The 24,889-nt window shown below is 45.5% G+C and overlaps 1 protein-coding gene across 1 annotated transcript in view; it reads left to right on the top strand.

Moving 5' to 3' along the window:
• Positions 1-16,212, top strand: part of LOC115004915 (Nance-Horan syndrome protein-like) — a 69,152-nt gene extending 52,940 nt beyond the window's left edge. The window contains 10 exon segments of the mRNA XM_029426650.1: positions 3,619-3,771; positions 4,207-4,283; positions 5,509-5,547; positions 5,726-5,791; positions 7,807-7,999; positions 10,266-10,397; positions 11,645-12,717; positions 12,719-14,321; positions 14,606-14,726; positions 15,141-16,212. Coding sequence (XP_029282510.1) covers positions 3,619-3,771; positions 4,207-4,283; positions 5,509-5,547; positions 5,726-5,791; positions 7,807-7,999; positions 10,266-10,397; positions 11,645-12,717; positions 12,719-14,321; positions 14,606-14,726; positions 15,141-15,756 — 4,073 coding nt within the window. The 3' untranslated portion in view covers positions 15,757-16,212.
• Positions 16,213-24,889: the final 8,677 nt, after the last annotated feature.

The following is a 24,889-nucleotide window of genomic DNA, read 5'->3' on the forward strand; positions in this document are numbered from 1 at the left end:
ACTAACTCTTCTCCTCAAAGTGTGACCCGATGACTGACATCTGTGGCTGTGTGTGTGTGTGTGTGTGTGTGTGTGTGTGTGTGTGTGTGTGTGTGTGTGTGTGTGTGTGTGTGTGTGTGTGTGGGCTTTGGCTTGGCTCCTGTCTGGGCCGGTGCTGAGTAAATTACAAGGCAGAGAGAGTCTAAGGATGCAGGCTTTCATCCCCCTTCTCCCGGCCTGCAGGGCTGATAGCATAGTGGGGAGGCTCCTGGGGAAGATCCTGCTGCAGAGGAGGAGGAGGAAGAAGAGGAGGGGAGGAGGAGGAGGAGGAAGAGGAGGAGGAGGAAGAAGAGGAGGAGGAGGAGCAGGAGAAGAGATTGATAGGTTGTCAGGGTGCAGATTATTCAGAGCTTGATTTCACCTTTCCAGGAAAGTTCACAGGATGATTCTCGGTGAAGATAAAGAAGGAAGACGGAGAATAAAGTGTTCAGAGTTTACAGTTAGTGCTGCGCTGAACGTTTCTTCGTCACGATGGTGAAAGACTGAAATGCTGCGTTTATGGAGAATCAGTAGAATAGTGACTTTAAATAATTCTGTGAATGTTGGAGATTCATTTCATGCATTTGTTGTTGAAGCAGCAGAACTTTATTTCTACAACGTTAACACACGTCCTGCAGCGCTTCATTCACTGGAAAGTCTTGTTGTTCTTCTCACCTGAGGCCATGTGGCTCCTCTGAGGAGGAGGAGGAAGCTGCATGCTGATGTGTTGACTTTGGCTTTATTTGGGGTAACAGCTGAGCGACTGTCCCATTAAAGGGTTTCCCCATATGGCCTCTGACATTAACCCCCCCCCCCCCTTCAGAGGTCAGTTACTGAAGTTGCAGATTTATTGAGCGATGTGAAAAGAAGAGTTGTGTGAGAGTCCAGCACAGTGTGTGTCCTCGTTGTTGTTGTTGTTGTCAGATTTAGTTTGCTGTTGCATTGTGGGGGTTCGCAGCAGGGCCAACAGTTCATATCTCAGCAGGGAGGGGGGGGGGGTCAGTCAGAGGGCTGATATCTACAAAACATCTCTGCAGGAATGCATCTTCATTTTCAAGTAGTTTGAAGATAGAAAGATGTTTTGCATGTGTATTGATTAAAAGTATCTGAGCACAGCTGCAGATACAGATTGAACCTGCACAATATTTTTATTATAAGATTATTAATATTATAAGATTATTAGTATTATAATATTATAATATTATAATACTAATAATATTATAAAACTGGTAATATTATAAGATTATTAGTATGATAATATTATTATTAAGATTATAAGATTATTAGTATTATAATATTATTATTATAATATTATAATTACTAATAATATTATAAAACTGGTAATATTTATTAATATAATATTATTAGTATGATAATAGTATTATGATAATATTATTAATATTATTAGAAGTATAAGATTATTATTATAATATTATTAATATTATTAGTATTATAATATTATCAGTTTTATAATATTATCAGTTAGCAGCAGATAGAAGCGTTAGTAAACTGTTGTCCTGCAGATAGAAGCGTTAGTAAACTGTTGACCTGCAGATCGAAGCGTTAGTAAACTGTTGTCCTGCAGATCGAAGCGTTAGTAAACTGTTGACCTGCAGGTAGAAGCGTTAGTAAACTGTTGACCTGCAGGTAGAAGCTGTAGTAAACTGTTGACCTGCAGGTAGAAGCGTTAGTAAACTGTTGACCTGCAGGTAGAAGCGTTAGTAAACTGTTGACCTGCAGGTAGAAGCGTTAGTAAACTGTTGACCTGCAGATCGAAGCGTTAGTAAACTGTTGTCCTGCAGGTAGAAGCTGTAGTAAAAACTGTTGACCTGCAGATCGAAGCGTTAGGTAAACTGTTGTCCCTGCAGATAGAAGCGTTAGTAAACTGTTGACCTGCAGATCGAAGCGTTAGTAAACTGTTGTCCTGCAGATCGAAGCGTTAGTAAACTGTTGTCCTGCAGGTAGAAGCGTTAGTAAACTGTTGTCCTGCAGGTAGAAGCGTTAGTAAACTGTGTCCTGCAGATCGAAGCGTTAGTAAACTGTTGACCTGCAGGTAGAAGCGTTAGTAAACTGTTGACCTGCAGGTAGAAGCATTAGTAAACTGTTGTCCTGCAGGTAGAAGCATTAGTAAACTGTTGTCCTGCAGGTAGAAGCATTAGTAAACCTGTTGACCTGCAGGTAGAAGCGTTAGTAAACTGTTGTCCTGCAGGTAGAAGCGTTATAGTAAACTGTTGTCCTGCAGATCGAAGCGTTAGTAAACTGTTGACCTGCAGGTAGAAGCATTAGTAAACTGTTGTCCTGCAGAGTCGAAGCTGTTAGTAAACTGTTGATCCTGCAGGTAGAAGCGTTAGTAAACTGTTGTCCTGCAGGTAGAAGCGTTAGTAAACTGTTGTCCTGCAGGTAGAAGCATAGTAAACTGTTGTCCTGCAGGTAGAAGCATTAGTAAACTGTTGACCTGCAGGTAGAAAGCGTTAGTAACTGTTGTCCTGCAGGTAGAAGCGTTAGTTAACTGTTGTCCTGCAGATCGAAGCGTTAGTAAACTGTTGATCCTGCCAGGGTAGAAGCATTAGTAAACTGTTGTCCTGCAGGTAGAAGCTGTAGTAAACTGTTTGTCCTGCAGGTAGAAGCGTTAGTAAACTGTTGTCCTGCAGGTAGAGCGTTAGTAAACTGTTGTCCTGCAGGTAGAAGCATGAGTAAACTGTTGCCTGCAGGTAGAGGTCAGTAAATGTCCTGCAGGTTAGAAGCGTTAGTAAACTGTTGATCCTGCAGGTAGAAGCGTTAGTAAACTGTTGTCTGCAGGTAGAAGCGTTAGTAAACTGTTGTCCTGCAGGTAGAAGCGTTAGTAAACTGTTGTCCTGCAGGTAGAAGCGTTAGTAAACTGTTGTCCTGCAGGTAGAAGCATGAGTAAACTGTTGTCCTGCAGTAGAAGCATGAGTAAACTGTTTGTCCTGCAGGTAGAAGCATTAGTAACTGTTGTCCTGCAGGTAGTAAGCATGAGTAAACTGTTGTCCTGCAGGTAGAAGCGTTAGTAAACTGTTGTCCTGCAGGTAGAAGCATTAGTAAACTGTTGTCCTGCAGGTAGAAGCATTAGTAAACTGTTGTTTTACTACTCTACTCTTACTCTAACAAGAGACCGGTTCTTCAGATAAATCCACCTTTAAACCTGTTTTAACTCTCAGCTGCTCTCATGGGCAACACATCGCCTGTCATACGAAGCTCCTTAGTTCTCGTGTGTCTGAGTTCAGAGTGGAAATGTAAAGTCTCCAGAACCCGACGAGCTTGTGATGGAAGAACGTTTTTTTCCCATTGCAGCTGTTGGCGTGCACGAGATATGATCCAGTGGTTTATCAGGACTGTGACTGAGGACCTGGAAAATACTTCAAGGTTCAAATTAGGGATGTTAATGATTGAAAAGTGTGACACATGTCCATCATAGTTCCAAACAGTCCAAAGTTTGTCTCTAAATGTTTTGTTCTGTCTTCATTAATAATGACTTTACCTCCAGTATAAGTTCTGCCCCGTGTCTCTATCGATGTCTTCCTGTTGTCCCTATGCACGTCTGAGTGTTTGTCTGATTTGTGCTCCGTCTCTGTTTGTCAGCGGTGTCTGACCTGGATGTGGAGAGTAAACTGACGGCACATTACCGAGCCCCCTGGCACCAGCAGAGGAACATCTTCCACCCCTCCACACGGCCAGCATGTGTTGTAGACCTCCACAGGAGAGCCAACCTCAGCCTGTGGGCCCTGCAGCGAGGTGAGCCATTCAGCAACTTCCCCCATAAAGATCTACTTCCTGGTGTTGTTCTGCCATCTAGGGGACGTATGTAGGAACTGCACCCTGCTGTGAGCGCAGTCCAGAAATTCAAAACATAAGCAATAGAAGAAATAATGAACGTGAATAATGGCCACACATAATCCACATAAAGATCCTTCTATGAATGTAAAAGCAGCTGCAGAGTCAGAACTTAAAGTCTTAGTTTGTAACCAGGCCGGAGGTCAAATAGAGTTTTTCTCCTGATGAGTGAATGAAGTATTCAATGGCCGCTGAAGAAAGAGGCTCAATGCTTCCTTCTTCTCTTCCTTCCTTATCTCCTCGAGCTTCGGCTTCACACGCTCGTGTGCATTGAAGAGTTATTGTTCACTGTCACAGCTTCAGAAACGTTTCAGTTTTCCATGATGCTTGTTGCAGATCACCAGAGGAGACGATCGGGCAGCAGGGAGCGGAGAGAGTCACCATCTCCATCTCCGCGGTGCCGCCGCTGCCATGTACCCCCCCCCCACACACATCGTCCAGAGGGACGCAAACTTGGAAACGGTTGAGATGGATGACGATTAATTATATTATTATACTTTCTATACAGAGAAAACTGCGTCTACGGAAGCCCTGAGGGACAAGTGAGAGGTATACATTCTGGTTTGATTGAAGTTGTTCATGTTTCTTGTGAACACTTTAAATGTACGTTGTGTTTAGAGCGCATGAAGAGGAAGGAACCAAGGAAGGAAACATGAAGGCTTATTTAGAACATGGGGAAGTGGTGCAGCCTCTTGTGGCCAACATGAGTATTACAACAACAAACACTTACATCAAAAGATTTCACCTGCCCTTTTTCTTTTACAAATGCAAAACAAAAATAAGTAATTTATAAAGATGATCCTGGCAAAACATTTTGTCACATGTTCTTCAGTCAAACACAGGAGAGAAAACAATTCAGATCACACTTTAAAAAACTGAATTGCACACAGTTAGCACACAGTAAGCACACAGTTAGCACACAGTTAGCACACAGTTAGCATACAGTTAGCACACAGTTAGCACACAGTTAGCATACAGTAAGCACACAGTTAGCACACAGTTAGCACACAGTAAGCACACAGTTAGCACACAGTAAGCACACAGTTAGCAAACAGTTAGCACACAGTTAGCACACAGTTAGCACACAGTTAGCACACAGTTAGCATACAGTAAGCACACAGTTAGCACACAGTAAGCACACAGTTAGCACACAGTTAGCACACAGTTAGCACACAGTTAGCACACAGTAAGCACACAGATAGCACACAGTTAGCATACAGTAAGCACACAGTTAGCACACAGTTAGCACACAGTTAGCATACAGTAAGCACACAGTTAGCACACAGTAAGCACACAGTTAGCATACAGTAAGCACACAGTTAGCACACAGTTAGCACACAGTAAGCACACAGTTAGCACACAGTAAGCACACAGTTAGCAAACAGTTAGCACACAGTTAGCACACAGTAAGCACACAGATAGCACACAGTTAGCATACAGTAAGCACACAGTTAGCACACAGTAAGCACACAGTTAGCATACAGTAAGCACACAGTTAGCACACAGTTAGCACACAGTAAGCACACAGTTAGCACACAGTAAGCACACAGTTAGCAAACAGTTAGCACACAGTTAGCACACAGTAAGCACACAGATAGCACACAGTTAGCATACAGTAAGCACACAGTTAGCACACAGTTAGCACACAGTCAAGTAAACAGGACATGTGTCTCGTGTGCACTCGATGTAGATCTCCTGGAGAATAAATGAATAAATAAACGACATCATCTCATCATCAAATGTGTTTCACAGCCCATCAGCTGTTTCTTTGTTTGTCTTCGTGTTTGTTTATGGTCAATATCTCCATGTTCATTATTTTGGTTTTGTTGTCCTTTTTTTGTTTATGCCACTTCAGTTTGAATCCACCCGCTCCTCCTCCCCCACCGAATGTTGCCGTTCTCCCCCTTTCCTGAGCAGAAAGGTAGTGACCCCTCCCTCCTCCTCATTCCTCCGCCTCCTACTCCCTCCTCCTGCCTCATCCTTCTACTCCTACTCCCTCCTGCCTCCTCCTCCTCTTACTCCCTCCTCCTCCATCCTCCCTCCTTCTCCTCCTCCTACTCCCTCCTCCTCCTCTTCCTCCTTCCTCTCCTCCCTCCAGCCTGCCGCATCCGACTCTCCTACTCCCCGCTCTGCCTCCTCCCACACTTACGCCCTCCTCCTCCATCCTCCCTCCTTCTCTTCCTCCTCCCCCTACGCGGCCTCGGCCGGCCGCCAGCACGCCCATCTTCTACGCCTACGCCGAGGAGCCGCCGAAGCGGCAGAACAGAAGAAAGCAGACGAAGCGAGCAAGAAGAGCAGCCGCAAGAAGCCAGACGCAGAAAAGAAGAAGCACGCACGACAAGCCAGCAGAGAAGAATACGCAGCAGACAGGAAACAGCCGAGACACGCAGCGAAAAAAGCCGACTCACCCTCTCACCTCCATCCCCCCCTCCTCCACTCCCTCCCCTCCACCTCCTCTCCTCCTCCCTCCCTCCTCCACTCTCTCCTCCCTCCCCCCCCCTCCCCCTCCTGTGTGCTCCTTCTCACACTTTACTTCACACTCCTCTCCTCTGGTGTGTTTGCTTGTTTCTAAGTTACATGATGAGTCTCTTCTGTGTGCACGCCCTCTTCATCAGCTGTTCTCAGCTTCCTGCTCCGCCCAGACGTGAAACTGAAGTCGAGCACTTTAAAGTTTCATCCCACGTCAGACCGTTCTCGTGCAGTATGTGAGGAATGTGTGTGTGTGTGTGTGTGTGTGTGTGTGTGTGTGTGTGTGTGTGCCAGGTTTTCTCTAATGACAGGGTGCAAGCTTTCGCCTGTGATTACCCATGATGCCTCTGTGCTGCGGTTTCCTCGATGCACCCATCCCTGCGAGCGCCGACATCCTCGTGTTTCTCTCTCTTTCCCTCAGAATACATCGTGCCTGGTGCCGTGCACCGGGGCGCACACCAAACACTGCCACTCCCTTTTCTCTCTCGTCCTGTTTGTTTCTTCTTCTGCTCCTGAAACAAACACGCTGTAAAAAACTCTCCTTTCATTTTCTTCTTCTACTAGTTTGAAGAAGTTTCCAAGGAAACAGGTTTCTTTTGTGGCCGGGTGTTTTTTTCTTTTTCTCGGGTCTCATTGGTCTGCTGGGAACAGAGAGCACAAAGGCTGCAGAGCTGGCTTTAAATGGGGGGGGGGCTGAGACTCACTCCCAGTTTCACATGTTGTTCTCTGTTGGAGTCTCAAGGTAAGAACTTAAGAGCTGCTTCATCCTGCAGGATCAGTGTGAGAAGTTATCAGGACTGTGACTGTGATAGTGGAGAGTTAGTGTTTATCACATGTGCTCTGCAGCCGGCCAAAGGTTTTATCGCTGTGACATTTTTGCGAGCTTGGATACAGTCGGTGGGGGGGGCTGCAAGGAAAACAGGATTCATGTGAGATGGAGATCTTCTCAGATGGACTGAAACTTACAGAAGGGGATTTTAAAACGTTCTCTTTCTTCAAAAGCAACTAGAAAGTGTTAGTGCTGCAGGTATCCTGAGACTTTGTGTGTTTACATTCTTCATAATCAGCTGATCGAACCTTTTGAAATATGAAAGCTTTAATATCTTAAACATACGTTTGGATTCTCAGCTCTAACAGTCGGTGCTGCTAACGCTGATTCTAACTTTGTTCACTTTACTTGTTGCATGAAACCTGTAGAGTAGTTTCTCTCTAAAGCTTCTAAAGAACCTGGGCTCCTGTGAGAGCGTGTGTGTGTGTGTGTCGTGTGAGGGCGTGTGTGTGTGTGTCCTGTGAGGGCGTGTGTGTGTGTCTTGTGTGTCTGGACCTGCTGTCTGCAGTAGGCTCATGAAACACAAGCTGTGTAATCTGACTTTAACTCTCCACACACTCCCCTCCTGAAGCTCAGCTTCATGTCGGCACCATTTCTCACTTTAACAACCTAACCATGCAAATCTCCATCTGTTGCAGGCTGTGTCCTCTGACCCCGACTCTGACGGGGTGGCTTTAGGTCACCGGCACAAGTCTCCCATCCCTAACACCCCCACCACGCTGGACAAGCAGACTAACTGGTCTAAAGCTCTGCCGCTGCCCACCCCCGAGGAGAGAATGAAAACCAACTCACAAGTCATCTCCTCATGTGTCATCCCCATTAATGTGACTGGTAAATTTAAAGCTTTATGTTTTACATCTGTTGACTGTGGGGGGGGGTCTCTGTCTGCTAAACTAGTGTTCTTTAGCTCAGTATCACACAACAGATCCACACACTGTGCTACACTGATGGTCTTGCAGCTCCTTCATGAACACGTCTCACTTATAACACCAACAGTTAGTGTTTTAAAGGGTTACAGACGTCTTGTCTGGTGGAGCCAGACGAACTGTTTCCTGTTCTGAGGCTTTATTCTTTATTTATTATTTATATTAGATCTTCGTTGTCAAAAGAAACATTTTTAAAAATATATTTTGTCTGATTTATGCCTTAATTTGATTTCTTGATCCAGAACCTGTAACAGTTTAGGATGTGCGTCCCATACAAACTGTAGACCCAGGAGACGGTTAGCTTAGCTTAGCATAAAGACTGGCCGCAGAGGGAAACAGCTAGCCTAGTTCTGTCCAAGAGGATAGAAAAATATATAATGTGTATATAAATATATATATATATATATATATATATATATATATATATATATATACTGTATGTATATATATATATGAACATTCAGCACAACAAGGCCAGCTGTTTCCCTCCGCTTCCAGTCTTTATGCTAAGCTAAGCTAACTGTCGCCATATTCAGCGCACAGACATGAGAGTGCAGTCGATCTCAGTTAATAAGAGTATTTTATTATTATTTCATGGAAGTTAACAAACATAAACATAAATAATAACAGGGCCGGCCGTCAGGGCCAGCAAGGCCTTCTCTGCTGGCCTAAACATCATCAGAATATACATTTAATTTTTATATATTCTTTCCACAAATATGTATTAAATTATTCCCCAGAGTCTATTCTCTTCATTTCATAGCTTTCCTCTTGGTTGCGCTGCTTCCAGCCTCAGATGGAGATTTGGAGGTCTGGCCTTTATGTTAGAGCTTTTATCCAATCATATTTCAGCATGATGTGTTGCCAGGGTCCAAGAGATCTGCCCCGAGGCCTTCAGAAGCAACAGCGCCTGTCGCTTAAAGTGAACGGAGACAAAACTGTGGCGTTAACCAATCAGATGTCGAGTTGGCGACACCGGGGCCAGCTGGCAGGTCTACGATAACGTCAGCACGTGCACGTCTTTTGATTGGATACGCACTATTGAGAGGCCGAGCTATGCAGAGCTAGCAAACTTTGAACGAGCTAATTTGTGTAGATTTCTACAAGCCGTTTGTTTTCAACCCACAACGGCTGAAGGAGGAGAAGAGATCGATGTGGTCGCAGATATAATTACAACGCTATTTTCAAGAAAAGCTAGACATCGTGAGAAGAGAACGGCCAACCCCGACGCTAGCGAGCCTATCACAGCCGGGAAAAGGGTTTGTCCGCCACTTCCAAATGACTAACTACGAGCGGTACCCCCGGCTCACAGCCTCCGAGAGGCGCTGCACATTGTACTGCTGGGAATGCTACAACTAAATGTTTCTAAATATTAATATAACTCTGTTGTTAGGGTGATGCAACGCCCGGTTATACTGCGTTCTGTCTACATGTATAGTTTCTAGAGCCATGGCGTCATAATGACGGTATTAAGAGGGGGAATAATTCAGGTAGGACTGTAGGACATCACTGAAGGCTTAGGTGTGAACGGCCCGCCACTGAATAATAATGATAATAAATTAAACAATCCCCACAGTAACACGTAAGCTCCACCAACATGAAAATAATTAACATTAATAAAAGTATGGAATCATTGTTAAAGACGTCACAGAGAATCCCTATCCATGTGCAAGTCATGCTCTGAGCCTGTTTCTGTCTTTGTGCCTGTGACTGCGAGAGGCTGTGACATGAATCCCAATTAGTTGAGTCCTGATTGTTGGAAAGGCCGATTTGCTCACATCGACCCAAAGGAAGAGTTCTTACGCCGACGCGGGCTGAGTCACACGCAGTCCACGGGACAAATGCACATTGTAAGCAAAGTCCAGCGATTGCTATGGAGCTGAAAGGCCTGACCTGCATCACATGGGAGTCATATAACACACACACACACACACACACACACACACACACACACTGAGGAAGAAAGCAGGATCTTTACTTCGGGTAATAAACTTTTCCTTGTTCTGGCTAAAGGCTTCCACTCTTTCTCCACGTTGGATAATGTCAGCGACTCCCTGTGACTCCTCTGCTCTCCTGAAAGATGTTTCTACAACATCTCATTTAGTTCAGCCAAGTGCTCGTTTTGGTTGCTGCTCATCAAAGATTCCTCAGATGTCCCGTCTCTGTTGCAGGCGTCGGCTTTGACAGAGATGCTAGTGTGCGCTGCTCGCTGGTTCACTCGCAGTCTGTGCTTCAGAGGAGGAGGAAGCTGAGGAGACGGAGGACGGTCACCGGCGTTCCCCGACAGGTGCAGCAGGATTTAGGTACGTAACTCACCGAGACTGTCAAAGGCTTTCAAATGTAGTTCAACCTGCAGAAACATGTCTGCTGTGATGTTTGTGTTTCTTAATCACAGACAATGCTGCTTATAGTAAAACAGAGACATTCAAATCTCATTCATACAGTTTAGTGCTGAAAATAAGACACAAGAGCAAGTTTAGAAACAGAAAAGATGTTAAAAAGATCTTATGGCGAGGCTATAACATTAATGACCATTTAATCAAATAGATTTAAAAGCTATTATAACAGTAATATTAGTAAAACAGCGAGAAATTATAACTATATTATTAAAATAACAATAAAATCGAATACAATTTTAGAATTTAAATACAATAAAGTATGTGATTAATAAAATAACCTAAAATAGAATATTTTACAATTTAAATAAAATAAAATAACATTTTACAAAAATTGTAATAATATAAATAATGTCTATGAACCATTCTTGATCTTGGCTGAACAGATTTTACCTTTAAAGATTTCTGTGAGCATGAAGTTCTTTAAAAACAAGTAACATAATGTAGTGCATCTTTGTGCTTTGTGGGACGTCGACATAAATATAAGAGACATGAAGTCGAGAGGGATATTTTCAGAGTTTATTCTTTGTTTAAAGATATTTTTGGGCCATTTCATGTTTTTATTAGCCGACGGTAGAGATGACAGGAAGAGAGAGACGGGAAGGACACGCAGAGAAACACAGAAATATACGTTTAAAGAACTCTTTAATCTCGATAGATCCTTGAGAGAAAGTTCGACAGGGTTCCTGTGGATCTAAAAATAACGTCTTAATTGGTATTAAAATGTCTTAAATACATTTTTACATGAGAGGCAGGATTTTATGAATCGTATAGAATATTAACATCTATATATTGTTTTAAATAATGTTCCAACTGCCTCTCACATTATTGTCTCACATCCGAAAAGCAGAAGATTGGTGTTGAAGTTCATTAAAAAGGTTTAAATGCACTTTGCTTTAAGATAGGAAACCTGATTTACAATGATGCCAAACATATACATCGCATAATAAACACAAAACAAATGCAAGAGAACTGAATCAGTAAATGTTTGAACAGCAGCTGCAGTGAAGAGCTTGTTCTTCAGGATTCAAACTGAGCATCCGATGCTGAAGTATTGACTTTAACACGGGAGGAGGTTCCTGCTGTCACAGAAGCTGAAGGCAGTTTCAGCTTCTGTACCTCCTGATGTTCATGCTCCTCTTGTTCCTCTCCAGACTCCGACGACTCTCCAGGTTCCAGAGAGCGGACCGTGATAGTTCACTCCAGTCCCAACGTCGCTCCCTCCAACGAGCAGCTAGCCGGCCATCTCAGCACCAGAGACTCGGGCTGCCAGACAGAAGACTGTTTGATCTCCGGAGCGCCATCTCGGAGGAGGATCAGGGCGCAGAGAGGCCAGGGAGTCTCCCTCTCGCTCTCCCACTCTGCAGGAAACATCCTGTGCCTGCCGGACAGCGCCATGTTCTCCGCCTCTGTGGGCGCACGCCTGCGCTCCCGCAGCCTTCCCCGAGACGGGAGCCGGATGATCGACAACGGGCAGAACGACAGCGACGACGAGGAGGAGCTCTCCCCCTTCGACGCTGAGGACTTCCTGCCTGGACCTGGGGAGCTGATTCTGAAAGATGAAGAAGAGAGCATGGACGACCGGGCCATGTTGGCGCACCAGAGTCCGGAGCACAGCTGGATGCAGAGCTGCAGGTCGCCCAGGAAGACCCTCATGGGCAGCTGCGAGATCTCCTCCAGCTCCGACACCTTCAGCAGCCCCGTGCACTCCGTCTCTGCTGCAGGCGTGCTGGGGGGCCAGCTGGACCACAAGGACGACCACCAGTCCTCCAGCGGGAACTGGAGCGGGAGCAGCTCCACCTGCCCGTCACAGACGTCAGAAACAATCCCCCCCGCAGCCTCCCCCCTGCTGACGGGCTCCTCGCACTGCGACTCTGAGCTCTCGCTCAACGCCGCCACTCACATCAGCGACGAGCACGCCGGCTTCATGCTGGACCACTACCAGGGTCTCAGGACGCAGCGCGCAGGCTCCTTCTCCTCCACAGCTATGGACTTATTAGAGGAAGCGGGGGTCAGCTCTCCCATCGAGGGGGAGTGGAGTTACCCCCACACGGACCCTGAGCCCAGCAGGGAGGCTGAGAGCAGCCTGGGCTGCCCCAGCTTCACCAGCATGGCCACCTGTGAGAGCAGCTTCTCCGACAAGCCGCCGTCGGAGAAAGCTGACACGGTCTCTCATTACTCCGTAGACACTGAAGGCTACTACACCTCAATGCACTTTGACTGCGGTTATCGAAGGGAGCAGAAGCTTCACCTATAACTATGCAGCCCCCGGCTCTGACTACGGCCTGGCTGACTTCAGTGGTCACATGACTCTGGGGAGGCGCTGCCTCTCTCTGAGGAAACCAAAGGCGAGGCCATGTCCGCCGAAGAGGAGTTCATCCTTAAGAAAGATATGCAGTGAGGGACACATCCCCGACAACACAGAACCAAAGAGTATGTGTCCTCTGTCTTCCAAGGAGAGGAGGCTGCAGCTGGTGCTGTCTGCAGGACTGGACAGCTCTCCTCTGGTGGGGTGGGGCGTGGAGGGTTCCGCTGACCTGCCCGACTTGGGCGTGTTCAGCTCCACACACGCACATTCGTTTAAAGACGAGGGGGTTGTACAGTCGGACTATGCAGATCTGTGGCTCCTGAACGATTTGAAATCCAGCGATCCGTACCGCTCTTTGTCAAACTCGAGCACGGCGACGGGTACGACTGTTATCGAGTGCATCAAGTCGCAGGAGAGCTCCGAGTCCCAGACGTCCCAGTCTGGCTCCAGAGCCACCACCCCCTCCATGCCGTCAGTGGACGGAGACTTCAAGCTAACGTCTCCAGAGAAGCTAGCGGGCCTGGCCAGCCCCTCCAGCGGCTACTCCAGTCAGTCAGAAACCCCCACCTCCTCATTCCCCTCCGCCTTCTTTCCTGGACCGCTGTCACCGTCCAGCGGCAAGAGGAAGCCCAAAGTCCCGGAGAGGAAGTCGTCTCTGTCGTCGCTGTCGTCGCTGCAGTCGCTCTCCTGCAGGGACGGAGCCCCCTGGGGAGCCCCCAGGAGAGACCTGGAGCTGCCAATAATCCCCCCGTCCCACCTCGACCTAAGTGCCCTTCACAGTGTCTGCAACAAGGCTGCAGCTCACGGGCCCCAAATACACATCCTCCAGCAAAACAAGCAACGCGCTCAGTCCGAGGAGTTCACCCCTCGTCCCATGTGCATCACACCCACAGTGCTGCACTCGGTACAGCTCCGCTCCTTCAGCAAGGAGCCTGAAGGAAGCCACGAGGACAAAACCACGTCCACACTCAAGTGCCCCCCTGTGGACTTAAGGAGCACACGCTCCTGCACAGAATCTAAGGAGCTGCACAGCTCACAGCACACACTGCTGAAGGGCTTGCGTGAGTCGGTGTTTACCTCAAATGAAGAGCTTGCAGACGAAGAAGCAGCGTGTGAGAGTGAGGCGAGGGACCAGCAGGACAGAGAGGCTCCTGCAGAGAGCGAGCCGGCGTCAGACGTCAGGCATGAAGGAGAGACGTGCAGAGAGTCAGTAGGAACGTCTGTCTGCTCTGAAGACTGCAGCTCGCAGTCAGAGCTCATACAGCAAAGAGCTGAGCAGAGTGAAGAAGAAGAAGAAGAAGAAGAAGAAGAAGAAGAAGCAGGTCCTCCTCTCTCTGCTCTGCACAGTTCACCCAGGAGATCCTACAGTCTTGATAAAGTGCCTGATACTGACGGCCAATCAGAGGCACCGCAAGAGAGTTCAATCAGCGAAGAAGAGAGCAGAGAAGAACAGGAGTCGTCAGGAGCCTCTCAGGAAGGCAGGGAGGAGTCTGCAGCAGAGGCCGAGGATGACTTCAGTAAAGGTAGATTGTGCAACTGGAGGTCAAAAATATATGTAAATATATGAGAAAATACTTTATTTTAAATGTGAATGTTCTCTGTTATTAAATTAGTAAAGTTACGAGAAACAAACGTGTATATTCTCTCAAATTAAAGTAAATTGTGAGTAAAAACTCACAAGTTTAAGAGAAAAACATTTAAATATGATCTGAGATTATAAACTTATATAAAATAATATCATTATGGGGATATATGTTCCTCTGGTGTAGAACAGTGTTGGCAGCACATTAAATGTTTGTGTTGACAGACTCCACCGAGGACCCTGCAGAGTCGTCTCTGAGCGAAGAGTCCAAGCCGGAAGACGACAGCGTGTTTCTGTCCCCCAGCAAAGCTCGCACCACCGAGGATCTGTTCGCTATGATACACAGGTGAGCAGTCTGGAACCTTACAGAGTACCCTTCACGTCCTATAACTCCAGACTCATGCAAACGAAATATATATCAAACATATCCGGGAGGACAGGCTCCCCAAAGAGAAATATAATGTGCATGAAGCAGCTTTATAAAACATTGCAAAGGTTTTTATATATTAATTATTAACAAACATTCATCACAGAAACGTGTGATAAATAAAGAACAATACGAATGTTAGTGTGTGTCCTGCAGCTTTGTCGTGCAGAAAGACTTAAAAATCAATTAATGAATCTCGTTAAATGCTTTGCAATCCAAAATGAAAGAATAGATTGAATGAATTCATGTTTGTATTTAAATGTGAGATGTGAGTTTCTGCTTTATCTGTATTTGTGTGCGTGTCTTATTCTCACTGAAACGTCTCCTCTGCAGGTCCAAGAGGAAAGTGTTGGGCCGGAAGGACTCAGCTGAGCTGACCGCGAGGAGCCGGCTCGGTGCTGCTTCGGGGAACACTCCACCCAGCAGCACCGTGAGCTCCCCGGTCTCACTGGTGTCCCCCCCGCCTGCCGCCGGGACCCCGCCGGGCCTGCACCGAGCCTCCGGGGCCATCCTCAGGAACGCCAAGAAGTCCAGCACCTCCAACGAGGAGTTCAAACTGCTGCTGCTGAAGAAGGGCAGCCGCTCAGAGTCCAGTTACCGCATGTCAGCGACGGAGATCCTCCGGAGCCCCGTCGCTCCTAAGTCTCCCGCAGATTCCCTGCTGGAGTCCCCCCGGCAGCCCGAGGACGCCGCCTCTCCCCTGCAGCAGCCGGAGCAGCTGTGCAACCCCTACCCCAGAGCCAACGCTGAGGGCTTCTCCCCCAGATCCTTCTCCCCATCTGCAGCCTCCAGGCAGGGCCGCTCCAGGATCCCTCCGCCCGCCAGCAGCAGCCGATACAGCGCGCGTAGCAGACTGTACCCCGCGCCCATGCAGGCCATCTCCGAGGGCGAGGCGGAGAACTCCGACGGGAGTCCTCACGACGACCGCTCGTCCCCGGGATCCACGTAGGGAACCGGCGGATTTAATATAATATATTGAGGAGGTTGATAGTGAACTTTAGGGATGAACATGTGGCTGAGTGTTATAGATGTCTCCTTTTGGTTATTTGTTGATACATTTTTACCTGTTTTCAAAAATATTTTATACTCAAAGTTTGTCTAAGAAACATCCTTATGATACGAACACCTTTAGTGTCAGAGAGCAGATCATTTAGCTTCTGATGATGATGATAAAAACAGGTTCTAAAGAATCTTCAAGCCTTCCTTCAGCCCGACGAGCCTTCATTAATCTCAGTGTGTAAAGATGCATCAGGTGTATTCTGTGAATACTTATGCAATTAAACACAATTCTTACAAGTTATACAAACACTTGTGATAATCCCGAACTCATCTGGACAAACACTGTGACGAACAGCAGTGGGAATCAATGTGAAGCCTCATATTCTGTATTTCACTTACTGTAAATGATATTAAGACACTATTACAATACTTTTAAAATGCTCATGCAATAAGTAACGAGAGGCGACACAGACGAGCACTAACGTGACAATCGGAGGAGCAGTGTGAGCACGTGATCTGAAGGTGGGAGGAGGTGCAGGAGATCTGCAGGGTGTGTGTGTGTGTGTGTGTTTAAAGACGTGTTTCTGGTTTGCTGACTCGTGTGTTTATGAGTTGTTGGAGGATGAAACTTGTTTTACTCAGTAAGTGGCAGCTTGGGCCTCGGCATGTGGAGTGTTTCGTGGGAGTTTTGGGGTTTTGAGGTCGACGTAGGTTGAAGTGCAGCTGCAGATGAAGCATTTGCTGCTCTATGTTCTCCCGTCAGAATACACCTGCCGTGGTGTCGCATTAATCTAAATATATTATTTTTATAACTGACGCTCCCTAACTTACACCTTTTAGATCATCTGAACTCTTTGGATGCAATGAATCGCTGGTGATATTAATAACGTATTTTATTCAGATTTGTTTATAAGAGACATTTTTAAATCTTATATCCGACGCTGCAGAGAGACATAGGAAAGCAACTTTTGAATTAATGTCAGTAAAAGATGGCACGAGAGGTCATAAGCATGTGTGCCACATATTCACATTAATATTATTATCTGTGGCATTATGTCCCTGTAGGCCACACTGTAAATATCTCTTGATTTTGGCCTTAAAGACGCTCCGTACAGAGTCACATGGACGCAGAACCTTCATTCCAACCTGTTATTTGATGGTTTTGTTTATGCACTGAAGTTTGTGAAGTCCACGTGTGTCTTGCTGTCCCTGGAGATGTTTGGGAGACGCTCCCTTGAATAATATCCTCCGCACGCGTCGGGGCTCGAGCACGTGCGGTGCCAACTGTTTCTCTTCTCGTTTACGTGACAAACAAGCGATCAGAAGAAGAAGAAACTTAAGGTACGACATCATCCCGTCTCATCTGTTTGTACAACCTGTAAATACAATAACTTGTCACAAAGGTTGTTGAATGTTTCTTATGTAACAAAAAAAAATGTTTTCAAAGTTTACAATGATTTCAAGCTTTGTATATTTCTGATCTGTGGAACACTTTTGTCTTGTATTTATTTTTTAGTAAGCATTGTGGAACCTCATAGAACCCATGAAAGCCTCGAGCGGAGAACATGGGTATCAGAAGAGAATAAATGTGGACGGAAAATGAACCTGGCGGCGCAGCGGGGAAGGCGGCGGAGGCGAAAGGGCGGGAGACAGGGGAGACAGAAGAGAAGAGACAGAAGTAGACAGAAGAGAAGAGACAGAAGAGAAGAGACGGAAGAGAAGAGACAGAAGAGATAGAAGAGAGAGAGAGAGAAGAGACGGAAGAGAAGAGAAAGAAGAGAAGAGACAGACGAGAAGAGACAGAAGAAGAATAGGAGACGGAAGAGAAGAGACAGAAGAGAAGAGAAAACAGAAGGAAGAGACAGAAGAGAAGAGACAGAGAAGAGACAGAAGAGAACAGAAGAGAAGAGAAGAGACAGAAGAGAGACAGAAGAGAAAAGAGACAGAAGAGAGAGAAGAGACAGAAGAGAAGAGAACAGAAGAGAAGAGAGCAGAGAGAAAGAGAGAAGAGAAGAGACAGAAGAGACAGAAGAGAAGAGACGGAAGAGAAGAGACAGAAGAGAAGAGACAGAAGAGAAGAGAGAAGAGAAGAGACAGAAGAGAACAGAAGAGAAGAGACAGAAGAGAGACAGAAGAGAAAAGAGACAGAAGAGAAAAGAGACAGAAGAGAAGAAGAGACAGAGAGAAGAGAACAGAAGAGAAGAGACAGAAGAGAAGAGACAGAAGAGAAGAGAGAGAAGAGAAGAGACGGAAGAGAAGAGACAGAAGAGAAGAGAACAGACAGAAGAGAAGAGACAGAAGAGAAGAGACAGAGAAGGACAGAAGAGAACAGAAGAGAAGAGAAGAGACAGAAGAGAAAGAAGAGAAAAGAGACAGAAGAGAAGAGAAGAGACAGAAGAGAAGAGAACAGAAGAGAGAGACAGAAGAGAACAGAAGAGAACAGGAGAGAACAGAAGAGAACAGAAGAGACAGAAGAGAGACGAAGAGAAAAGAGACAGAAGAGAAGAGAAAAGAGACAGAAGAGAAGAGACAGAATAGAAGAGACAGAAGAGAAGAGGGAAGAGGAGAGACAGAAAGAGACAGAAGAGAACAGAAGAGAAGAGAAGAGACAGAAGAGAGACAGAAGAGCAAAGAGACAGAAGAGAGAGAAGAGACAGAAGAGAAGAGAACAGAAGAAGAAGACAGAAGAGCAAAGAGACAGAAGAGGAGAGAAGAGACAGAAGAGAAGAGAACAGAAGAAGAAGAGAACAGAAGAAGAGAACAGAAGAGAAGAGAAGAGAACAGAAGAGAACAGAAGAAGAGAACAGAAGAAGAGAAGAGTAGAAGAGAAGAAGAGAACAGAAGAGAAGAAGAGTAGAAGAGAAGAAGAGAACAGAAGAGAAGAGACAGAAGAGAGAGAAGAAGAGACAGAGAGAGACAGAAGAGAAGAGAGACCAGAAGAGACAGAAGACAGGACGGAGAGAGACAGAAAGAGACAGAAGAGAAGAGACAGAAGACAGAGAGAAGAGAGAGACGAAGAGAGAGACAGAAGAGAAGAGACAGGACAGGAGGGGACAGAAGAGACAGAAGACAGACACAGAAGACAGACAGAAGAGAGACACAGAAGACAGAGAGAAGAGAGAGACAGAAGAGAGAGAAGAGAGAGAGACAGAAGAGAAGAGACAGAAGAGAGAGACAGAAGAGAAGAGACAGAAAGAGAGACAGAAGAGAAGAGACAGAAGAGAAGACACAGAAGACAGACAGAAGAGAGAGACAGAAGAGAGAACAGAAGAGACAGAAGAGAGAGACAGAGAGAGAAGAGACAGAAGAGAGAGACAGAAGAGAAGAGACAGAAGAGAGAGACAGAAGAGAAGAGAAGAAGAGCGAGACAGAAGAGAAGAGAGAAGAGAGAGACAAGAGAAGAGACAAGAGAAGACGAAGAAAGAGACAGAATAGGAGACAGAAGAGAAGAGACAGAAGAGACAGAACATAAGAGAAGAGACAGAATAGAGAGACAGAAGATAGAAACAGAATAGAAGAGACAGAAGAGAATATAAGAAGAGAAACAGAATATAATATACATAAGATAGAGACAGATAATATACATAATATGATACACATAATATATACATAACATATACATAATATAATATACATAATATAATATACATAATATAATATACATAATACATAATGTAATACAAACATAATATACATACATAACGAGTGCACAAGGACAATACGTCAACATGTACTGGAGCAGCTGAGCCGAGTCTGTGAAGTTGTGTCAATAGGAAACACAATCAGAGCGAGGGGAAACGTTGGTGGATCATAAGATGTCGTCTAAGAGCAGTAAAGCAAAATGTTCCCAATGTAATAAAAAATAACTTCCCAGCTCGTGTGTTCTCTAGAGATCCGTGTGAGCTATAAAAACACAGAATTAATCATAACAGATGTTTTTCTTTCTGATTTCCTGCTGCAATCAACTAATAATGTTTTTTTCTTTCTTTCTCTTTCATGTCCCCCCCGACTTCCTGCTGACGATCAATAGGTAAGTACCAATTACATTTATATGTGCTGTACACCTGGAGACAATCTGTCTGTGCATTTAAAAAATAAAAAGTGTTCTGTACATTAGCTGAGTTCTCTCAGTGTTCACACATCTGTGGGCGATACTTAGTTTTCTTTCCACAGCTGAGCTGATGAACTGTGAAGGTGTGAAGCCTCTCGTGCACACGTCTCTGTGCACACGTCTCCGTGCACACGTGTCCAAGTCCACAGAGACTCACAGTTGAAACTGAAACAGACAACGTCCTTCTCGTCATCAGCTGGCGAGAGTTTCTATGAGGAGTCAGCTGATACACACACCTCTCTGTCCCGGGCCCATTCAGGGGACACACACACATACTGACCCACAGAGGCTAACAATAGGAAGGTGTGTGTCACACTGATGTTGAGCAGCTGTTTTTTATTCGTCACCACGCTGACATTTATTTTCCTCGTCAACCTTTTGTGAAAGTGACATCATGACAGCAGGTTCTGTGCAGTAAGACAGAAACATGTGTTTCTGCTTCTGTATCAGATATATATATATATATACATATATATATATATATATATCTTCTATCAAGAGAAGCCTCAGAAATACAGTTGTGATGTAACTGATGCTACAGCAACATCCACGCTGACCTCTTTAGGAGCCGCCATCTTTGTTCTGACCAACACCTCTTTGTGCCATCACACCTACACCTACACATATACCTACACCTATATCTACACCTACACATATACCTACACCTATATCTACATCTATACCTATACCTACACCTATATCTACACCTACACCTACACATATACCTACACCTATACCTATACATATACATATACCTACACCTATATCTACACCTACACATACACCTACACATATACCTACACCTATACCTACACCTACACCTACACATATACCTACACCTATACCTATACATATACCTACACCTATATCTACACCTACACATACACCTACACCTACACATATACCTACACCTACACATATACCTACACCTATATCTACACCTACACATATACCTACACCTATACCTATACATATACATATACCTACACCTATATCTACACCTACACATACACCTATACCTATACCTACACCTATATCTACACCTACACCTATACATATACCTACACCTATATCTACACCTACACATACACCTACACATATACCTACACCTATACCTACACCTACACATATACCTGCACCTACACCTACACCTATATCTACACATATACCGACACCTATATCTACACCTATACCTATACCTACATATATACCTATACCTACACCTATATCTACACCTACACCTACACATATACCTACACCTACACCTATACATATACCTACACCTATATCTACACCTACACATACACCTACACATATACCTACACCTATACCTACACCTACACATATACCTACACCTACACATATACCTACACCTACACATATACCTACACCTACACATATACCTACACCTATACCTACACCTACACCAATACCTATGCCTATGCCTATACCTACACCTACACATATACCTACACCTACACATATACCTACACCTACACCTATACCTACACCTATACCTACACCTACACCTACACCTACACCTACACCTATACCAATACCTATACCTACACCTATAGCTATACCTACACTTATACCTGTACCTACACCTACACCTGTACCTACACCTATACCTACACATATACCTACACCTACACCTATACCTACACTTATACTTACACCTATACCTACACCTACCACCACCACAAACGCATCACTTGTGGGATACTGTGAGAATCTCTACTTCCAACTGAATGTGATTTTGTTCTGGTGGTGTTTCTGTTCATGGACAGTGTGGGTGTGGTGGAGCAGCAGGGACTGAGTTAGAGTTGATCCTCTCCTTTGTTCCCCTGAAAGATCCTCCCTGCCAGCTACGTCTGTGTTGAACCGGCCGTCAGCTGATCAGAGCTCAGACTAACTTTCCCACAGACACATGCAGGTCAGCTGTGACTCTGACCTCCGTCTCACCATATTTGTCAGTTAAACAGTTTCCATTGCACCCGTCCGGCACATTCTGGCCTCGTTGTCTCTCCCACAACCGCACCTTCCCCTGTGTCTGCTCTCTGGCTCGCTGTGTTTCTCCCCCTCCGCCGTCTCTTCTGCTGTGTGTGCTGCATGTGAGCGCTGAGCAGTGCCAGTGAACTGCACAGTGTTTACACAGAAAACCTTCTGTGATTAAGCTGCTCAGACACTTATGTAACCGTCTGCATATTCAGAGGCTTAGGACGTGTGAGGCTCCTCCTCTCTGAGCACACCTGCACACACATGTTCATAACCTCTGTGGCCCCCCCCACCCCCCACCCCCTCTGACCCGCAGCCTGTCACCCTCAGTCACTGATGGAGGAGGGCGGGACGTGCTCACTGCTGGTGAGGTGTTGCACACTGGTGTGTGTGCAGACAGCAGGACTTTGATTGATGTCTTTGCGTTAGTGTGTGAATCTCGTCTGTGCATGACACTGCAACTGAGTTTGTATTTATGAGATATGTTTTGTGTCGTACAATACTACAGACCATAGATATAACTATCTCGTACTATCAGAGGATCTATGTGCACAGCTGTACTATGTTCATCACTTCTTCTCTTAAAGAATGATGACCTATAAACCCACAGTGTGTTTTTGTTTCTCCAGAATAAAAACATTTCTTTTAAATACATAATTATTATTTTGAAACAGCATAACATCTGTAGAGTAGAGCGGCAGCAGGATTCTCACTGTATTGCACTCTATCGTACGTTGTGCAGGAACATGAAGCTGGTTTGTCTGCTTTGGCAGAGGAAGCCGCTGATGAAGGATTAATCTGCTTCTCTTGTTTTTCTTGGCTTTGTCCTCCTGGAAGGTAAATTCAGACGCTACTCGTCCCGTCTGGCTTCAGAGAAAACTCTTTTGTTTCTCAGCTTTTTAGAAGCGGCCATATTCCCGTAAGCACTCGGCTCACGTTTCTTTCCTCTTGTTCTGACTTCAAGGTTCTCATAACACTCCAGCTCGCGGTTAACACTCCCCTCCACGTCCAGGAACAGGAACTCTTCCTCTTCTTTTCACTACGCAGAGTTCCCGTCTTTCTCGAGGTTGCCTGTGAGACAGGAGCACAGACTGAACAAAAGCAGGAGGTCAAAGGTCACGCATTTTCATTTGTGAGACTAATAGGCCAGGTGTACCTGCAGGGTAAGGAACCCAGAGAGACACACCCCTTCCTCCTCTGTTGAGGCTGGGCGTGGGTGTGCGTGTGTGTGTGTTGCGTGTTGTGTGTGTGTGCATGTGTGTGTGCGTGTGTGTGTTGTGTGAGGACTTCAAAGGTCTAGGGAAAGCAGGGACTAGAGCCAAGCTCAGTGGGAGAGCCATTACAGCCCAATAGGAATCAGCTGTGACCTCAAAGAGCGTTAAATGATGTGATATGAGAGGGCGTGCTTGCAGCCTCCCACAGGCCCTCTCGGCCAATCAGGAGCACGGAGCTGTAAAAAGGAACCGCGTGCTGATTAAGGGCCTAAAGGAATTTTAAGTGTCCTTCTGAGGATAGACTTTGTTTGTGTTGTACAGTATTCAGTGGAGATGTTCCACAAAGAGCTGCTGCTGCTCCCTGTCAGGCTGACGTTCAGCAGGAGTCACATGACTTTAACTGACTCGTGGAATACTTTATACCTTCCCAGACCAGACATTAACAACATTCATCTTATAGATTAGATTTTTTAATTGTGCCACGAATCAATTATATCCTTTATTTCCTGAATCATGTCGAGACTTAACTCTCCAGATCCTCTTAGTTTGGACGGACAGCATCCGATCCAGAACCATCGATCCCCCGGACATAATTAAATGTTTTCATCCTGAAGCATCAGTCGTAAAATAACAAAAATATTTCCGTCACTATTTCAACATAAAATTAAAAATGTAGAAAGATAAAAACTTCCAAACCCTCTGAGCTCAGTCAGGACGACTCGCAGGAACCCTCTGACTGAAGACAACTGAACAACAACAACAACTGATATTTGACTTCATCTAAAATACTTTGTCTAAAATGTTCAGACTCAGGATGATTCAACCTGATAAACCTGACGAGGACGTGTCGCTGGAGACATGAACGCTCAGCATGTTGAACCGTCAGTGATTTACTGAGTGGTCTGACCTCCCAGTGTGTGTGTGTGTGTGTGTGTGTGCGTGCGTGCGTGCGTGCGCGTGCGTGCGTGCGTGTGTGTGTGTTTGTGTGTGTGCGTGTGTGTGAGAGTGTGTGTGTGTGTGTGTGTGTGTGTGTGTGTGCGTGCGTGCGTGCGTGCGTGCGTGCGTGCGTGTGTGTGTGTGTGTGTGTTTGTGTGTGTGCGTGTGTGTGAGAGTGTGTGTGTGTGTGTGTGTGTGTGTGTGTGTGTGTGTGTGTGTGTGCATGCATGTGCAGACCTCGTGATGAGGTTGTCTCCAGGTCAGGAGGTCAGAGGTCAGTGAATGCAGCTCTGACCTGTGTTGACCCCGCTGAGTGTGCACGTGAAGGACAAGTGAGTGTCCTGCTGACTGTGCACGTGAGTGTGCACGTGAGTGTGCACGTGAAGGAGTTCAGGAGTCTGTTCTGCTTACAGAAACTTCCAGAACGTTTCCTCATTGTTTTCACTCGGCCGAACATTCTGAGCCGGTCAGCGTGACGTCTCGTTGCATTTCATAACTTTGAGACACGTCTTCCACACGCTGCTGTGTGTTGTTCTGCTCTCACACTGTTCGCAGCTTTAACTATGAAAAGTAATGCGCTGCCATTTCCTGTGCAGATGATTTTAATGATTTTAATCACCACATTAATTTATGAAAGTAATTATTAGTCGCAGCTCTAATTGTTGGTGAAACCTCAAACAGCTCTGGGGATAAAGTAATAATCACATACTTATGATCACGTTTACATATTAATATAATAAATCCTCAGAAAGCTGTCAAAATAAGACATAAGCAGAAAAGTGCAGAATGTGTAATATTATACGTTTGATTGATCAGTAAATATA

This window comes from Cottoperca gobio, unplaced genomic scaffold (genome assembly GCF_900634415.1).
Source record: "Cottoperca gobio unplaced genomic scaffold, fCotGob3.1 fCotGob3_220arrow_ctg1, whole genome shotgun sequence".
Classification (NCBI taxonomy): domain Eukaryota; kingdom Metazoa; phylum Chordata; class Actinopteri; order Perciformes; family Bovichtidae; genus Cottoperca; species Cottoperca gobio.